Source organism: Corvus cornix, chromosome 1A (genome assembly GCF_000738735.6).
Source record: "Corvus cornix cornix isolate S_Up_H32 chromosome 1A, ASM73873v5, whole genome shotgun sequence".
In the NCBI taxonomy this organism is placed as follows: domain Eukaryota; kingdom Metazoa; phylum Chordata; class Aves; order Passeriformes; family Corvidae; genus Corvus; species Corvus cornix.
In genome coordinates this window covers 2,587,709-2,601,968 of record NC_047057.1, presented here as the reverse complement: position 1 = coordinate 2,601,968, position 14,260 = coordinate 2,587,709, and the positions used below count along the sequence as shown (strand labels likewise).

The 14,260-nt window shown below is 41.7% G+C and overlaps 1 protein-coding gene across 2 annotated transcripts in view; it reads left to right on the top strand.

The window, feature by feature from the left end:
- MKLN1 (muskelin 1) overlaps positions 1–14,260 on the top strand; it is a 102,519-nt gene that overhangs the window by 16,676 nt on the left and 71,583 nt on the right. Inside the window, exons 3-5 of one of the 2 annotated variants that reach the window (XM_039571222.1) lie at positions 5,050–5,192; positions 6,610–6,698; positions 12,490–12,599. In XM_039571222.1, coding sequence (XP_039427156.1) covers positions 5,050–5,192; positions 6,610–6,698; positions 12,490–12,599 — 342 coding nt within the window. Of the gene's footprint in view, positions 1–5,049; positions 5,193–6,609; positions 6,699–12,489; positions 12,600–14,260 lie in introns of those variants that run through there. The other variant, XM_019292238.3, reaches the window with a different exon arrangement.

Sequence of the window (14,260 nt, the reverse complement as noted above, 5' to 3'; positions counted from 1 at the left end):
TTGATGTATACACATGACTTTTAATCCCTGGTATAGACATCACGTATCCTATAGAAAATGAAGCTGCAGGGCATTTTATGAGTGTTGTGTTGGCAGCTCTTCAGTTAAAAACTGGTAACTCGTGTGGTGACGCACTTGCTCAAACGTGTGGGTGGCCATAATAATTCAGACAGGAAGTGAACTAAAACTCAGGGGAAAAAAGCTCTCCTTGTTTCCAGCTTTATTAGCTGAACCCAGGGCTGAGGGACAACACAAGGACTGATGTCCAGCGTGTTCAATGTGAGATATTTTAATAAGCTCTGCAGCTCTAATCGCTCGTATTTGTCTCCTCAGTGCCTCACCTTAATGCCAGGGTTTAGCAATTCCCTGCTGAGGTGATGATGCTGTGCTGTCTTAGAGGTAAAAATATGAGTGAGTCCCTAAACATTGGTTTATTCCCTTCCCTCACTGAGTGAAACAAAACCTTTCCAGGCACCTTTTCTTTCAGAGCACGGATCAGAAGAACATAAGTAAAAACATCAAAATGTGTTCAGTAACACAATGAAAATGCAGTAAATGTGCTAAAGTCCATACCAGACCTTTTTAAAAAGAGAAAGAAAATGAAAGTGGAAGTGTAGTCCCTTGAAGTGTTGCCATGTGACTATATTTAGTAAAGGGTTTTCCGGGCTTCATGGGTATGGTAGAGTTAAATAATTCTTGTGGCCATGGGAGCCACCAGTTGGTTATGAATGAGTGCCAGTGAAAGGAAATACATCTGACAGCTGTTTTTCTGTTTATTAAACTAGATATCTTTCTTGAGTCTTGAAATAGATGACCCAGAAATTATATATTTAATAACAAACCTGTTATGTAGTAACCTATTCAGGCAGGAGAGGGCTGATGGTTCTATTTTTAATGTCGTTCTCGTCTTACATAGGAAGTGTGAAGCAATGAGGCTGGTGATGCTGAAGACCACAGCTGTGTCAGAAAGGCTCATCCTGATGATTCCAGTGATGGTCTGATGTGGAAGACTGTGCAGAGCAGCATTTAATTCCCCGGAGTGGCTTGATTATTAATGTGTAGAACAAAAGCATAGGTTTTTATTTAGCCACCAACTTAATTGCAAGAGCAGTTGAGATGTTTGTGTCATGCACAAGGGCAGCCCTTGTTATTTTGTTATTTTGTGGGTTTTATTTTACATGCAGTACAAGCTTCACTGTTCCTTAATTAAAAAAAATGCTTCAGCAGAACTGAGGAAGAAATTGATAAAAGGCAGTGTGGCTCTAATTGTACAAGCAGTTTGTGTAGTGCAGCTTGGAATCTGGTTCAGCATATTTGATCGCAGAATCAATTAGGTTGGAATAGACCTCTGAGATCACAGAGTCCAACCTTTGACCAATCACCACCTTTTTAGTGCCAGGGTCCAGTTAAATGCCGCATCCAGTTGTTTCTTGACATCCCCAGGGATAGTGACTCTGCCACCTGCTCCCTGAGCAGTCCATTCCAGTGTTGTGGAGATGTGAATTTTGAACCGTTGAGGAGCATATGTATAAAGTTAATGGTGGTGTCCAAACAATTGGTTTCAGTTTTGCATCTGAAGAACAGTTTTCCTATGATTTCCATCCTGCTGTATCAGGAATTAATTTAAAGTACATTAATAAAATTTACACTCTGTTGTGTGATGCAGCAGCCTGCATATGGTTGTCATCAAATGGTAGCACAGACCAGAGCTTCAAAAAAGTTTGGAATTTGCTGCAGCTCCCAGTGTGACAGGGCTAGACTTGCTTTTCTTTGGGGGCGCACTGTAAGGAGCTGTTGGGGTGCTGAAGTGCCGTATGTGACTTACTCTACTCTTCGTGCATATTTACTTACAAATGTGTTGAATCAGAAACCAGAAGTTTTGCTGTTCTAATGTTCTGTAGCATCTTTTTTTGTTAGTGTTGTGATATGAGGCCTAACAACTGGGCTGAGGTTTTTGCTCAGTCATGCCAATTAGTATCTGTGTGCTGTGTTCTAATGGACAAACACTTCAGTTATAGTTTGGATTTTTGGAATACTGCATGAATACATGGACCTTAAATATACTGATGTTGCTCACAGCAACAAAATGGAAAAGTGTCAAATATCTTGGTGTATGTATTTGCCTGAAATCTCATAGGCTTGTTCTCTCCAGGTTGAATAAATCACTTGATCTTACAGACATTACTGTCACATCCTTCAGAGCTACAGAGAATAGTCTGTCACAGCTAAAATCCTGGTAGCAGTCCAGAAATATCCATGCAGCCAGCTGTTAGCAGCTCTTGAGGCAGTGTGTTTTTTCAACATCGGTGGGATTCATAGCTGGTACCCACACAGTGGCAGTAGTGTGTGTTTGTATAGAAACCCAAAAAGTACATCTCTGTATTTTTATATATATATATACACCATAGAATTATAGAATGTTTTGGATTGGAAGGGACCTTAAAGCTCATCTCATTCCAACCCCCTGCCATGGGCAGGGATACCTTCCTCTATCCCAGGTTGCTCCAAGCCCCCCAGCCTGGCCTTGGACACTTCCAGGCGTGGGGAATCCACAACCTCTCTGGGCAACCTGTGCCATGGCCTCACCACCTTCACAGGGAAGAATTTATTCCTAATAGCTGATCTAAATTTATCTTTTAGTTTGAAAGTCTTCCAATTCGATATGTCTATGTATTCATTAAAAACCAGAAAAATACGTACCTAGGCACAGGGTTTTAAAACAAATCTGTCCTTTGTTTCCATATCAATCAGCAGACAATTCACAAAAAAAGGTTGATTTTAGTTTTTGTGCTTCTATTTTCTGTAAGGTCTGCATGACTCAGCAGATGGTGGGATGTGTGGAATAGGGAAGGAGGGCGGCAGAGTTCCCTCCCTATCTGTAGGGTTAAGAAATCACTGCTGGCCATGTGGAGTAATTGCTGTGCCTTGCTCCCTTCCAGGCATAAAGGACTTAACTGCAGTCCTGGTTTTCTCTCCTTTAATTTAGGGTAAGAATTGAATAATGCAGGGTGACGTTTGTGCCAAGTTTTTGCAAATCTTGTGTGGTACTTGAGAAAGTATGTGTTCATGGCCCAGGCATTAGGTTTGGGATTCCAGCAGGATTAAGAACTGCAATTGCTGGTAGCGCTGGCTTCACTTTTCCAGCTTTGGGAGAAATCTGCAGGGAAGATATGATGGTGTAGGAGGAGTTCTTAGACATTGTGTACTGTCTGTTCTGTATGGGAATTTTGGCAGCGGGCTGTGCCATGTATCAAGTGCTGCCTTGCTCATTAAAGGACCGTCCTTTTGCTCATCCTTTCCTTTCTTCTGCTTTAGAAAATCAGTTTTCTCTATAGAATTTTAGTGGGGTTCTTTTCCTGAAGTTTGGGAAGTACTTCAAGACAACAGCATGGCTTGCTGCTGCATAAACAGTGGGTTCTGACATTTAGGTGGATGGCGTTCTTCACAAAACTAGAAAATTTTCATTAAAAGTACTTGGAAAAGCACCAAAGCATTCTTCTGTTGTACCCTCACAGTGCTGATACTGGTTGATTTTTTTCATTTTGAAAAACAGTGAGATGCTGGAAACATCTTTGACAGTAAATCTGCTATTTGTACCTATCCAATCTACATCCTCACCTGTAACTGCTCTATATACAAGTATTTCTCTTAATCTAAGCTTTCTCTGAATGTAGTAGGAACCAGCCATTGAGGTCAAACCTTTATTTATCATACCTTTATCCTGGTGCTCTCCAGAACAATATCAGTACTGCTCCTAGATTGAGATTTAGTTGCTTTATAGGGCTGAGACAAAAAAAACCCCAAAACCTGAGAACTAAATGGATGAGCAAGGTTTTTCTGCTGCTCTCCCAAAAGTTACCTGTCTAGGGTAAGATTGTCCTACTGATGGAGTTGTTTAGCATAGGAGATACTACTCAGTCTCTACAGAAAGCAGCCACACACATGCAAATAACTCTACTTGATGTCGCTGAAAGACCAAAACTCAGGCATCATGTCTGGCTTGGCGGTGCTGCTGCGTGGAGGACAGGGCCACCAGCAGAGCCTGCGGTGGGAGGTGTCCTACAGTGTGCTGGTCTGCTCGTGCTGGAGTCCTGATGACAGGGTTTTGTAACAAAGTCAAGCACGATGAGTAATTGTCATTCTGTGCTTTGCCTCTGCGGTGCACTGCTTATTTCTGAGAAATCAGGGAAGAGAATGAAACATATTGTTTTCAGATATAAAACTGGATGTATTCTGAAAAACAAACTGTTTCCAGACTCCCCCCAAGACCTGTTTGGTAGGGGAAGGTGCTCAGTGGACCCTGATGAATGGTGCAAGTGCTTCCTTGCATCTGCTTTTCCATGGGAGCAGACCTCTTCCTCCAGCAGTGCTGGTGAAGCTGGTAGCTGTGGCCTTTGTATAGATAATCTGACTACTCATACACAGATTGTGTCCACCCAGTGTGAGAGGGGAGCAAATGTTCACAAGGGAGAGCATTTTCATCATTTTCCATGTAAAGCTCCTTTTCTGTCATTAAGTGGTTCCCTTTTATTTGGGATGGTTAATAATAAGCAGTTGGTTCCTATGTTTGCCACACACCGAACTTAGTGTTCAGTGGTTAAACAGCGTCAGCCCAGAGAGGAAAAGTAATTTGATGTTCTCTTAGCATGTGGAACATACTGTATTTATCTAATTGTGTATTCCGTTTAGGTTTCATTTCAGGCTGTAGTGGGCGTTTGAATCTTCATTCTCTGTAGTTTGATCCTATTTGCCAGATTTCAGGAAGTCTTGTGTCCAACTTAAAGGAATGTATGTAATCTCTGAATAGAATTGGTAGGAATAAGTAGTTCGACCAAATCTTTTTCCTAGGTAAACTGCTTTTAAAGTAATATTCTTAAAAAATCTTTCCTTCATTCCAGGACCAAATGAGAAAATACCATAACGGGGAGGTTTCATCTTCACTTTCATTCTTTGGCTGTGTAAACTCAGTATTTGGAGGTTGTAATGCTTCTCCCTTAGTGTGTTTTGCCTTGGCTTTAATATTCAAACTCACTGTTCTCTTTTCTGCAGTATTTGATTCTGAAGCTTGAAAGACCTGCCATAGTCCAGAGCATCACATTTGGCAAATACGAGAAAACACATGTCTGCAATTTAAAGAAGTTTAAAGTCTTTGGTGGGATGAATGAGGAGAATATGACAGATCTCTTATCCAGGTAAGATGTGATTCCATCAGCTCTGGGAACTGTAAAGGCTGGACCAGAATGCTCTTCCCCCTTGGCTCCCCAGCAGACACATGGCCAGCAGTGGGGCAGAGCTGTGGTTGTGACCCTGCCATTGGCTGCCCTCATGTTTGTGGCCAGGTCAGAGAACAGCAGTCCCAGCGCTTGCTCCAGGAAACCTTCCTTATCCTGCTCTAACCACAGAGGATTTGTGGAGAGCAAGCTCTTGGGGATTTGGAAGAGCTGAGCGCAGGGTGCAGCGCTGCTGGATTGCAGTTCCTTCCTTCCATGTGTTTGAGGCACAGTAGAAATGATTCCCCACGTGTAGGGGACTTTGAAGTAATTTTTAAAAGCCCAAGTAACCTCCCCATGTCAAAAACCTCATTGCAGCCATAAAGATCTGAACTAGTCAGCTGCTCTGCCTTTTCAGATGGGTAAATAAATCAAACAGGCAAATGGAAACTTGCATATTCCTTCGTTTAGTTGGATTTGGTAGCACTGTACTGTTAGGTACTAAAGAGAGAACCTTTTGGCTGTTCAGGTTATCCAGAATTTCTGAGTAGTTGCTAATATAAATTTGCAAGGGCCTTTTAAGGGGTCTGCTGTTTCAGAAAGGGAAATGAGAGCTAAATATCCAGGAGTACAAGAGAAAAGATTAGCAAGAACCTGTAAATTTTGGGAGGCCTACAGAAGAGAAGTCCATCTCCAGGGAATGTATGGGGTGCATCATCTGTAGTCAAGCGGAGTAGCCATTGAGAAACATGGGAAACTGTACATTGCAGGTGTCATTCAAGACCGTATAGAATCTATCCAACAACCCTTCCCACACTTCTGCCCTCTTAGATAGATCAGTCTTGAAATCTGCCTTTATTGCTGTTACAATTGTGGGGGAAGAAGTCTTTTAGTATCATAGTAATTATTGGCATTTAATATAATTTCACTTGTCTGAAGTTCAATAAAAATCCTCATTTTGTGACCTGTACTTGTATTTTCGGTAAAAATGGAGTTAAGATTTTTGATAAATTATACTAAATATTTGATATTTTTATAAAGTAATGCCCATAAATGAATCACAAAGCACTTTGTCAGGGTGATAATTTTGAGATCTGGTCCACCTCCCTCTTGAGAATGGAAGAGTGCAGTTCAGTATATCAGGAGCTGAAGTCTCAGGGTTCCAGATGCAGAGGAGCAGCATTGATCCAAAGCCAGTTCCCTCCCAGAATCCCAATACTGCCTCCCAGGGAGGCACAGGTAGGTGGAGAGCAGCCCAGGCCTTGGTCCAGCACATGTACTGATGATTCAGAGTGGTATGAAACAAGCTTCGCGTTTCAGGCGTGACCTAGATTGCATTTATTAGCTAGTCCTAAAATACAAGGTAAGATTTAGTAACCTTATTTATTTTTTCCCACAGTGGCTTAAAGAATGATTATAACAAAGAAACATTCACCTTGAAGCATAAAATTGATGAACAGATGTTCCCCTGTCGATTCATTAAGATAGGTAAATGCATTTTTTCAGCATTCTGAGTAGAAAATAATCTCTTCTGATACTTGTGCCGGTCTTGGCACTTGTGACTTCATTGTACTCAGGCAAAGTATCCACAATAGCTGTTCCATTTCATCATCTTTTAGTCTGGTTAGATTGGAACACAGTGAAGTCCTGTTAATAAGAAATAGTAGCTTCATAATTTAAATCCTGCAGAGTGAAAGCAAAATAGAGCAATTTTCAGAAATACAGCTGTTGAGTCAACTAATTGCGGGAGAAGCTGCTTACTGTCCTCCTATGAATTGCTATATAGAGCTTTAAATAAATTACTAAGCTAAATAGCAGTAAAAGTTTCAGTACTGGCAGCCCTGGAGTCTGAAAAAGCTTGAAAAGTTTTGTTCTCAAACACGCTCGCGACTCATAAAGCAACAGCAGAAGCCTCCCTTGTTCTCTCCCTGCTGCTCTAATCACGATGTCTCACTCACCTCCGGCTAAAGATGACACCCAGGGGCAGGGAAGGGTTGTACCCCCTGATGTCTGGTTTGGCTGGGGCAGGGGCTGAGGGGGTACTCCTGAAGGCTGGGTGCTGGGACGTGTGATTGGGAGCAGGTGAGGATGTCTCTTCCTTGCTTTCTGCAGGCCAGAGAGAACAAGAGTCTTACAGTTCTTGGATTTAATCCAAGGATTTGGAGCCTTTCAGCTTGCTCAGTAAATTTATCTTTCCCTTCCTACCTACTGAGATAGTACAAGAATGACTGGGTTTAAACTAGCAGTTTAAGGTTAAAAATAGAGCAAGGAGGTAGTTGCTGAAAAATGAGATAAGATCCTGTTGGCTAATTTAGATGAATTTAGGAGTGTTTTGATGTGTTGGGTAATTCCTTTGCCAAGACTCTGATGATAGTGGCTGTGTAGGGGCTCCCCTCAGAGCCCTTTGCTCTAATGTGTTGTTTCTGAATCTCTTCATGTTTGTCAGGAACTGAAAGCTTCAGGCTGGGAATCCAGTAATCATTTGTGGGGTTTCCTGTTCTTAGGGAAGCAGACAATTTGGTTGTTCACTGGGCTGGTTTCTGGCTGCTACTTTTGGAAGCAACTGTAGTGCTTGGCTTTAGGAAACCTCAAGAGTAGCAGAGGAATCGAGTTAAAGGTTGACTACATCAGGGAAGTTAAATGAATTTTTAAAAACTTTTATTTTTTATTCTGAAGCTTCCAGCATTAGGTTTTTGGACAATGTTATTTTTCAGTGGCTAAAAACCATCAAGTGGTTCCTGGAGGGCTAAAGGGGCCAATGGAAAGATTTCTGGCTGCTTCTCTGGATGTGTAAATTGTATTCCAGAAAAGTGTGTTCTGATGAAATGAAGTGTAGCAGTGAGTTGAAACTTGTTATGAAAGTGAAACACTGATTAATTTCTACTACCAGGATATTTTCCTCTGAAGTTACATGAGTACCTTGTTTTCTTGGGATGGGATCTTCATGTAGCAATTTTCACAATGGCACGCAGTGATAGGACAAGAGGAAGTGGCCTTATCTGAAGGAGGGTAGATTTAGATTAGATATTAGGAGAAAATTCCTGATTGTGAGGGTGGGGAGGCCCTGGCACAGGTTGCCCGGAGAAGCTGTGGCTGCCCCTGGTTCCCTGGAAGTGTCCAAGGCCAGGTTGGATGGGCTTGAATCAACCTGGGATAGTGGAAGGTGTCCCTGCCTATGTCAGGGGAATGAAGCTGGATGCTCTTCCAGGCCCCTTCCAACCCAAACCATTCCATGAATAAGCATTCCCTATTGTGTACATTAATATGAGGTTTGCACTGAGCTGTCACTTCCTCACTAGTTGTGGTTTGAGGTGAGTTTTCCTTTAACTCTTATCTATAGCCTTTCATTTCTTGAAGCTGTCTTCCATGAAGGAATTCCTTTGCTAGGACAGAACTGGAAATGATCTTGTCACCCAAACCTATGAAAGCCTCTGGTTGATGGCCGGTGCCATTTTGTTGATGAAGTTGTGAGAGCGTTTTTTGCTGCGAAACAACTGCAAAACACTGTTATGAAATTCCGTTATTTTTCAGATTCACAGCTTGAAAATGTTTTGAGTTTGTTAAAATTTCCAAGCTGCTAGCCAAAGTAACTCAAAATTTCAAGCACCGTGCTGTGTTCCTTGTAACAGTGCCAGGAAACGAGGCCAAAATCTGCCCTTTTGGACTCTTGGGGGACTGACACGGCAAAATCCCGCTATCAGTGAGGTTTGGGTTTGGAGTTTTCACAGCACCTGCATCAGGAATTGGCTTTATGATTCCACAGATCAGCACAGGGACCTACAACAGCACTGTCAGTGACACAACACTGGGGTTTATATGGGGGCATGGGGCAGGAGGAACCATGGGGAGATACAGGAGGGGGGACAATTCCTGCTCCAGCTGCCATTGCTCACGTATCAGAGGAATTTTCAGGCTCATAAAACACAGAAAGAATAACCTCTCTCCTTCTGTCAAGAAAAGCCTTGCACTTCTGTTAGTTTAATTACTTCAACTTCAGTTCCTGAGCACTGAAATGCCCAGTTGTGCAGGCTTTTGACCTACTTGACAGGTAATTTTTACATTTCATGTAGCACCTCATTAAAGAACTGGAGAGAGGGAAGAAGATATTTATCCTGACAAAATATTGAAGAATAATCTTTTTCATGTCTGTGAGCTTTGTTTCTGGCTCTGTTCTCATGATTCCTCCAAGCAGAGATTTTTCTGTGCTGTGTCCTTGAGAGCAGAAGGTGTAAAGACTGATTGCCATGAAAGAGCTTGAAAAGTACCAGGTGTGATTCTCATTGAAGTTTGTTACTAGCATGGGGTTTGGTAACTAGGCTTCAAGATTTTTAGGCTTTGATGGAACAAAAATGAGGGATACTTTTTTAATGGATATTTTCTTCATTTTTGCAAGTGTACATGTTTGTATATCTGACTGTAGATGAGGGACACAGAAATTAGCTTGAGAGAGGTATTTAAAATAACTGTGTTTAATGCCTTTGCTATTATCTTCTCTGCTGTAGAGCTGCAATCCTTGTCTAGGCATAGCTATTATTGAGAAGTAGCCCTTAAAATCATCCTTGTGTGGATTAAGAAGTGTTTAAGTGACTCAAATACCTTCTCAGAAGAATATTGATTTTTTTAAAAAATTACTTTTCCTCTGCTGAGCTCCTCTCACTGTGGAGTGACAATTCAACTGCTCCGAACAGTTAGACGTTTTAGGATGGATTGCTGTGGTACCTGCAGGAACAAAACTTGGTGAGGTGGCTTTATGATAAAAACTGGAGGAATTATGTAGCTTTAGGCTTTCAACACCTTTGATTGTAGTGTATTACCATCTCAAAGGTGTGCAGAAAAAAGTGCTTCCAGGCTGTACTTAGTGCCTTCTCTTTCCAGGTAGAAGTCAGGTTGTGGGTGCTCTAAAAGGAGATTTTTCTGAAGATCTGAGCGCTCCTATGGAAGCCTCAAAAAAGAGGGGGCAGAAGGGATGAGAGGTGTCTCCTGGGAGTCAGGAAAGAAGTTCAAAAAATGGGGAGATGATCCAGCAGAACACTTCAGCTTGCCTAACTGGAATAGAAATCACGTTCCAGTCTCAACCTTCAGCTTTGTTTCTTTTCCTGCTCCTATGGAGTAGTTTACAGAGATCAGGTTCAGTTTTCTCTGCCAGTGCAGTGCTGGGGAAGTGTTTGCCTTCCCTTTCCTGTACACCTTAATGTGCTTTCCTTAGAAAATATGGTTGCACTGTGGAAATCTTGTTAAAATCACCATTTCTGGTGTTTTGTTTATTCCTTTTGGTAAAAAAGACTTGGAAGCTCCCAGTTAACTGTGGGGAGGACAAGCGTCAGTAAGTTGTTGGCTTTGCTTTTTCTTGTGGTGAGAGCTGCCTGGGATTCTTTTGTGCATCCCAATAACTTCTTAGGTGTTGCAGTTGGCTTCAAAGATAAGGGGACAAATTGTTAACTATTTTCTGAGAGAAGTTTATGTAAGTTCTATGGGGAATTGCTGAAAAGAAATAGAGGTGGATAGAGAAGGTGGTAATACTTCGGTTAGGAAATTGGCCTCAGGTTCACCATCAGGAAATGTATGGTCTTGGCCCATTTGAGGTGGTCTGTGGTTTAGTTGAGTGTTTCAGTTCAGTGAGCTGGTGGATAGACTTTGATCTTTATAGCTGACCAAATACCAAATTTAACCTCAGTTTGGTCTGGTCTGTGTGTTCAGGCTTGAGGACAGACCAAAGGTGTTAACCTTAGATGTGGTATTTTGTCAGACTGCTGCAGTAATGGGTAGGATATCCGGGACCAAACTTGGGTTTAGAAGCAGTCATGTTTTATAGTGTTAAGTTACCATGTTGGCAGCACTCGGCTTGTGCAGGGGATGAAAGACAGGTGACTCTTGGTTTTTCTGACCACTTCACTTCTCTCTTGTCTCTGCAAACATTCTCCTACAAGGAAATGCTCTGAAAGCATCACACTGTGTGCTGAATAATCAAGTTGAAAAAAACTTCTTGAAAAGATGATTTGAGAGCTGTGACATAGAAAGTACCTACTTAGGGGTATTAAAATCAGTTAAGAGTTGCATATACAGTGTCTCTTTGGATCTTGACTGTTCCCAGAAGTTACCATGAGTCTTTAGCAATAGGTTTGTAAACACACCTTCTAAAACTTAGAAAAATCATGTGTTTGAACATGTGCCTTGTGCCCAAACACATTGCAGACAGTCAGAGATGTAGTTTGTTTGAGGTATAAATACTTAAGAACCTGTAAGAGCTCAGGAACAACTTTATGACGAGTTTGGGGTTTTTATTTCCTCAAGGAGTAGGTCAGAAAAACATGAGTTCAACAGGTTAATCTCAGTGGTATTTCATGGTGGTTTGAAAGACAACAAGCAATTTCTCTGTGGCAAAAATAGTGGAAGGGAGGAGGTAGTGGACTCCTTGCTGTTGCTGGTAACTGCTCATTCAACTTTAATACTGTCTTTTCCTGTTTATCAGTTACAGTCAAATAAAAAGGAAACAAAAGTATTTGAAATGAAACCACTTGATTTCGCTGCAGTTTTAAGGAGTCAGAGTTCACACACAAGTTTTCTGGGAGTTGGAGTTGCTTCAAAAAGCAGAACCAAGTCTTAACCTGCAGATAAATCACGAAATCAGTGCAAGGCCACAGATGTTAACCCAGTGTGGTAGAGAAGCCGTAGGTGAGAGGCTGTAGTGTTTTTCATGGGTCTTTCAGTATTTCAAGTTAATTTGTTCCAATATTCAGATAAAATAGTATCAGCAGAAAAACTGAACAGATTAAAGCTTAAAAAAAAAGTTGGAGTTTTTAAATTAGAAAGTGACAGTTATCCTTCCCTCCCTCCTCCACAACTTGCAGATGTTACTAATTTTGTAAAATTTAAAATACCCAAGCTTCTTGTCTTCACCATTAGGGGAAATAATTGTTGCTGACAAATGGGGAAATAAATGTACTATGAGGAACAAATACCATCACTAGTATGCTCGTGATTCCCATCCTTGTCAAAGCTTGTTGCCTCTTGGAGCTGTTCTTAATGATAGTGTTTTTGCTCTTTTGCTTAAAGCAAGCTTCTGCTTTGTAATGATCTGCTGTGTTAATGTTGCTCAGCACAGGTTGCTTTAAATGACAACTTGAACGTGATGTGTTTGGTAATTTTGCTAAGCTAAGTTAAATGAGCTAGAACTTAAGTCAGAAATACTGAATTTTGTGTAAACTTTAAAAGCATTCTGTTGCAATAGTGGTTGTTTGATGTTTATGCATCCTTTTTCTCCTTTTCCTTTCTTCTCCAGTTCCACTCTTATCCTGGGGACCTAGCTTCAATTTTAGTATCTGGTATGTTGAACTAAATGGCATTGATGATCCAGATGTGGTCCAGCCCTGCCTCAACTGGTACAGCAAGGTAGGCCTGCATTTTAGATGCCGTTTGTTTGAAGATTCCCAGTCTCAGAATCTTGTGAAACTTCTCTTACTGGAGTGATGTGACCTTTTCATTCCTTGAGTATCAGCTGTTAAAACAGCAAACACGCACAGTTGAAACCACGTGGCTGACTTTGACTCTAATGGAAACTTTCTGAATTTTATCTGTTCTCTTTGAAAAACCAACAAAACAGCGCCAAGAACCCCCAAAACCACCAGCATCACCCAAAAAACCCGCCAGGTGGACGTCACAAGAAGAACATGAAAGAAAGGAACACTGAGTCAAAGGGGACAATATTAGTGAAGTAGTATTTGTATTGGAAGGGAAACTAATCTTAACAAAACCTGATTCCATTTCTCCCTCTTCCTGCCTTCTGATTAGTCATTCTTTTAACATGCCTGGAGTCCAGAGCCTTTTGGGTTACAGATGCAGCTTTTGTTACAGCATATAAAAATGACTTTCTTTGAAAGAGAATCCAAGTTGGTGTCTTTCCTGTTGTGGTTCCTTGAACTTTTGCTGTTTCCCTCTTACTGTCTTTATGCTCAATACGCTGGAGCAGAGTGGGGCTGGTGCCACTGAGCTGTGACATGGAATGATTTATGCCATTTGCCATTCAACAGACAGAAAGTTCAAAGGGTTTCAAACTTTATTTTTATAACCTGTATTTAATTGAGTGTAAGAGATGCCTCTCCTGCTGGAGGGAAGTGCACACTGACAACCAGAACCCATTTTGTTGCTGCATTTTGTGCATTGAATCTTCCGGAACAATTAATGAAACTGATACTATGTTGCAGAGAAGACATCCTTCCCAGCTGAATAGGACTGAGTAGTGGAGCAGTGTATTTCTGCTTCCAGAAGGAAGAACTTAAAAGGGGATAGAGATTGTGTGTGATTGGTACCGAGACTCCCACACCAGTTCATGGTGCTGCCAGAATGGTGAAGAAGCCATGTGACTGTGGTTTCTGGTTCGTCCCCATTTGCACCGACATAAGCTGCTTTGTGGAGGATTTAAATAACCAGCACAGTGGAAGTTGTCTGGAGCTGCTTTATGATCCAAGTGGTGTTGTGGTCATGAGTCAGCTGATGATGGATGTCCAGTTTTGAAAAGTCCAGTTGACAGAAGCTGCTGATGGTTTTCCTTTTGCTGGCTCTGCACGTGGTAGTGTCTCTGGCAGTTTGGACCAGTTGCTGCAAGCAGGAAGCTCTGATTTTATGGTTTTTTGGTCAGGAGTCATGCAGTGATGATGTCTGTTTTGTTCCATCTTATCCCATGGAATCGGCACTTTTCCTGGTCAGCATTGTGTGTAGGGACAGCTTCTTCAAGGGGTGCCAGCATTGTTCTCCTAAAGCTTGGAGCCCCAAAGCAGCAGTGCAGAGACTGACTCACGATGGTTTGGGCTCTACTAGGATCTGTTGCCAAGTTTTTGGTGATGAGTGCATGTGTCACTGATGTTCTCCTCTCTCACAGAGAAGAGGCCACTGTTGCTGGATCCATGGAGAAGGATGTGCTGACCCATTATTTAGGGAAAGGCAGAAAGGTTGACCTGTTTCTTCCTGTTCTTTGAGATGGTGGGAATATTTTCATATGTGTTTTTGGAAATCTCAGAAGCTTTGAAGTGTAATAATTCTTCACTGCCTGCGAC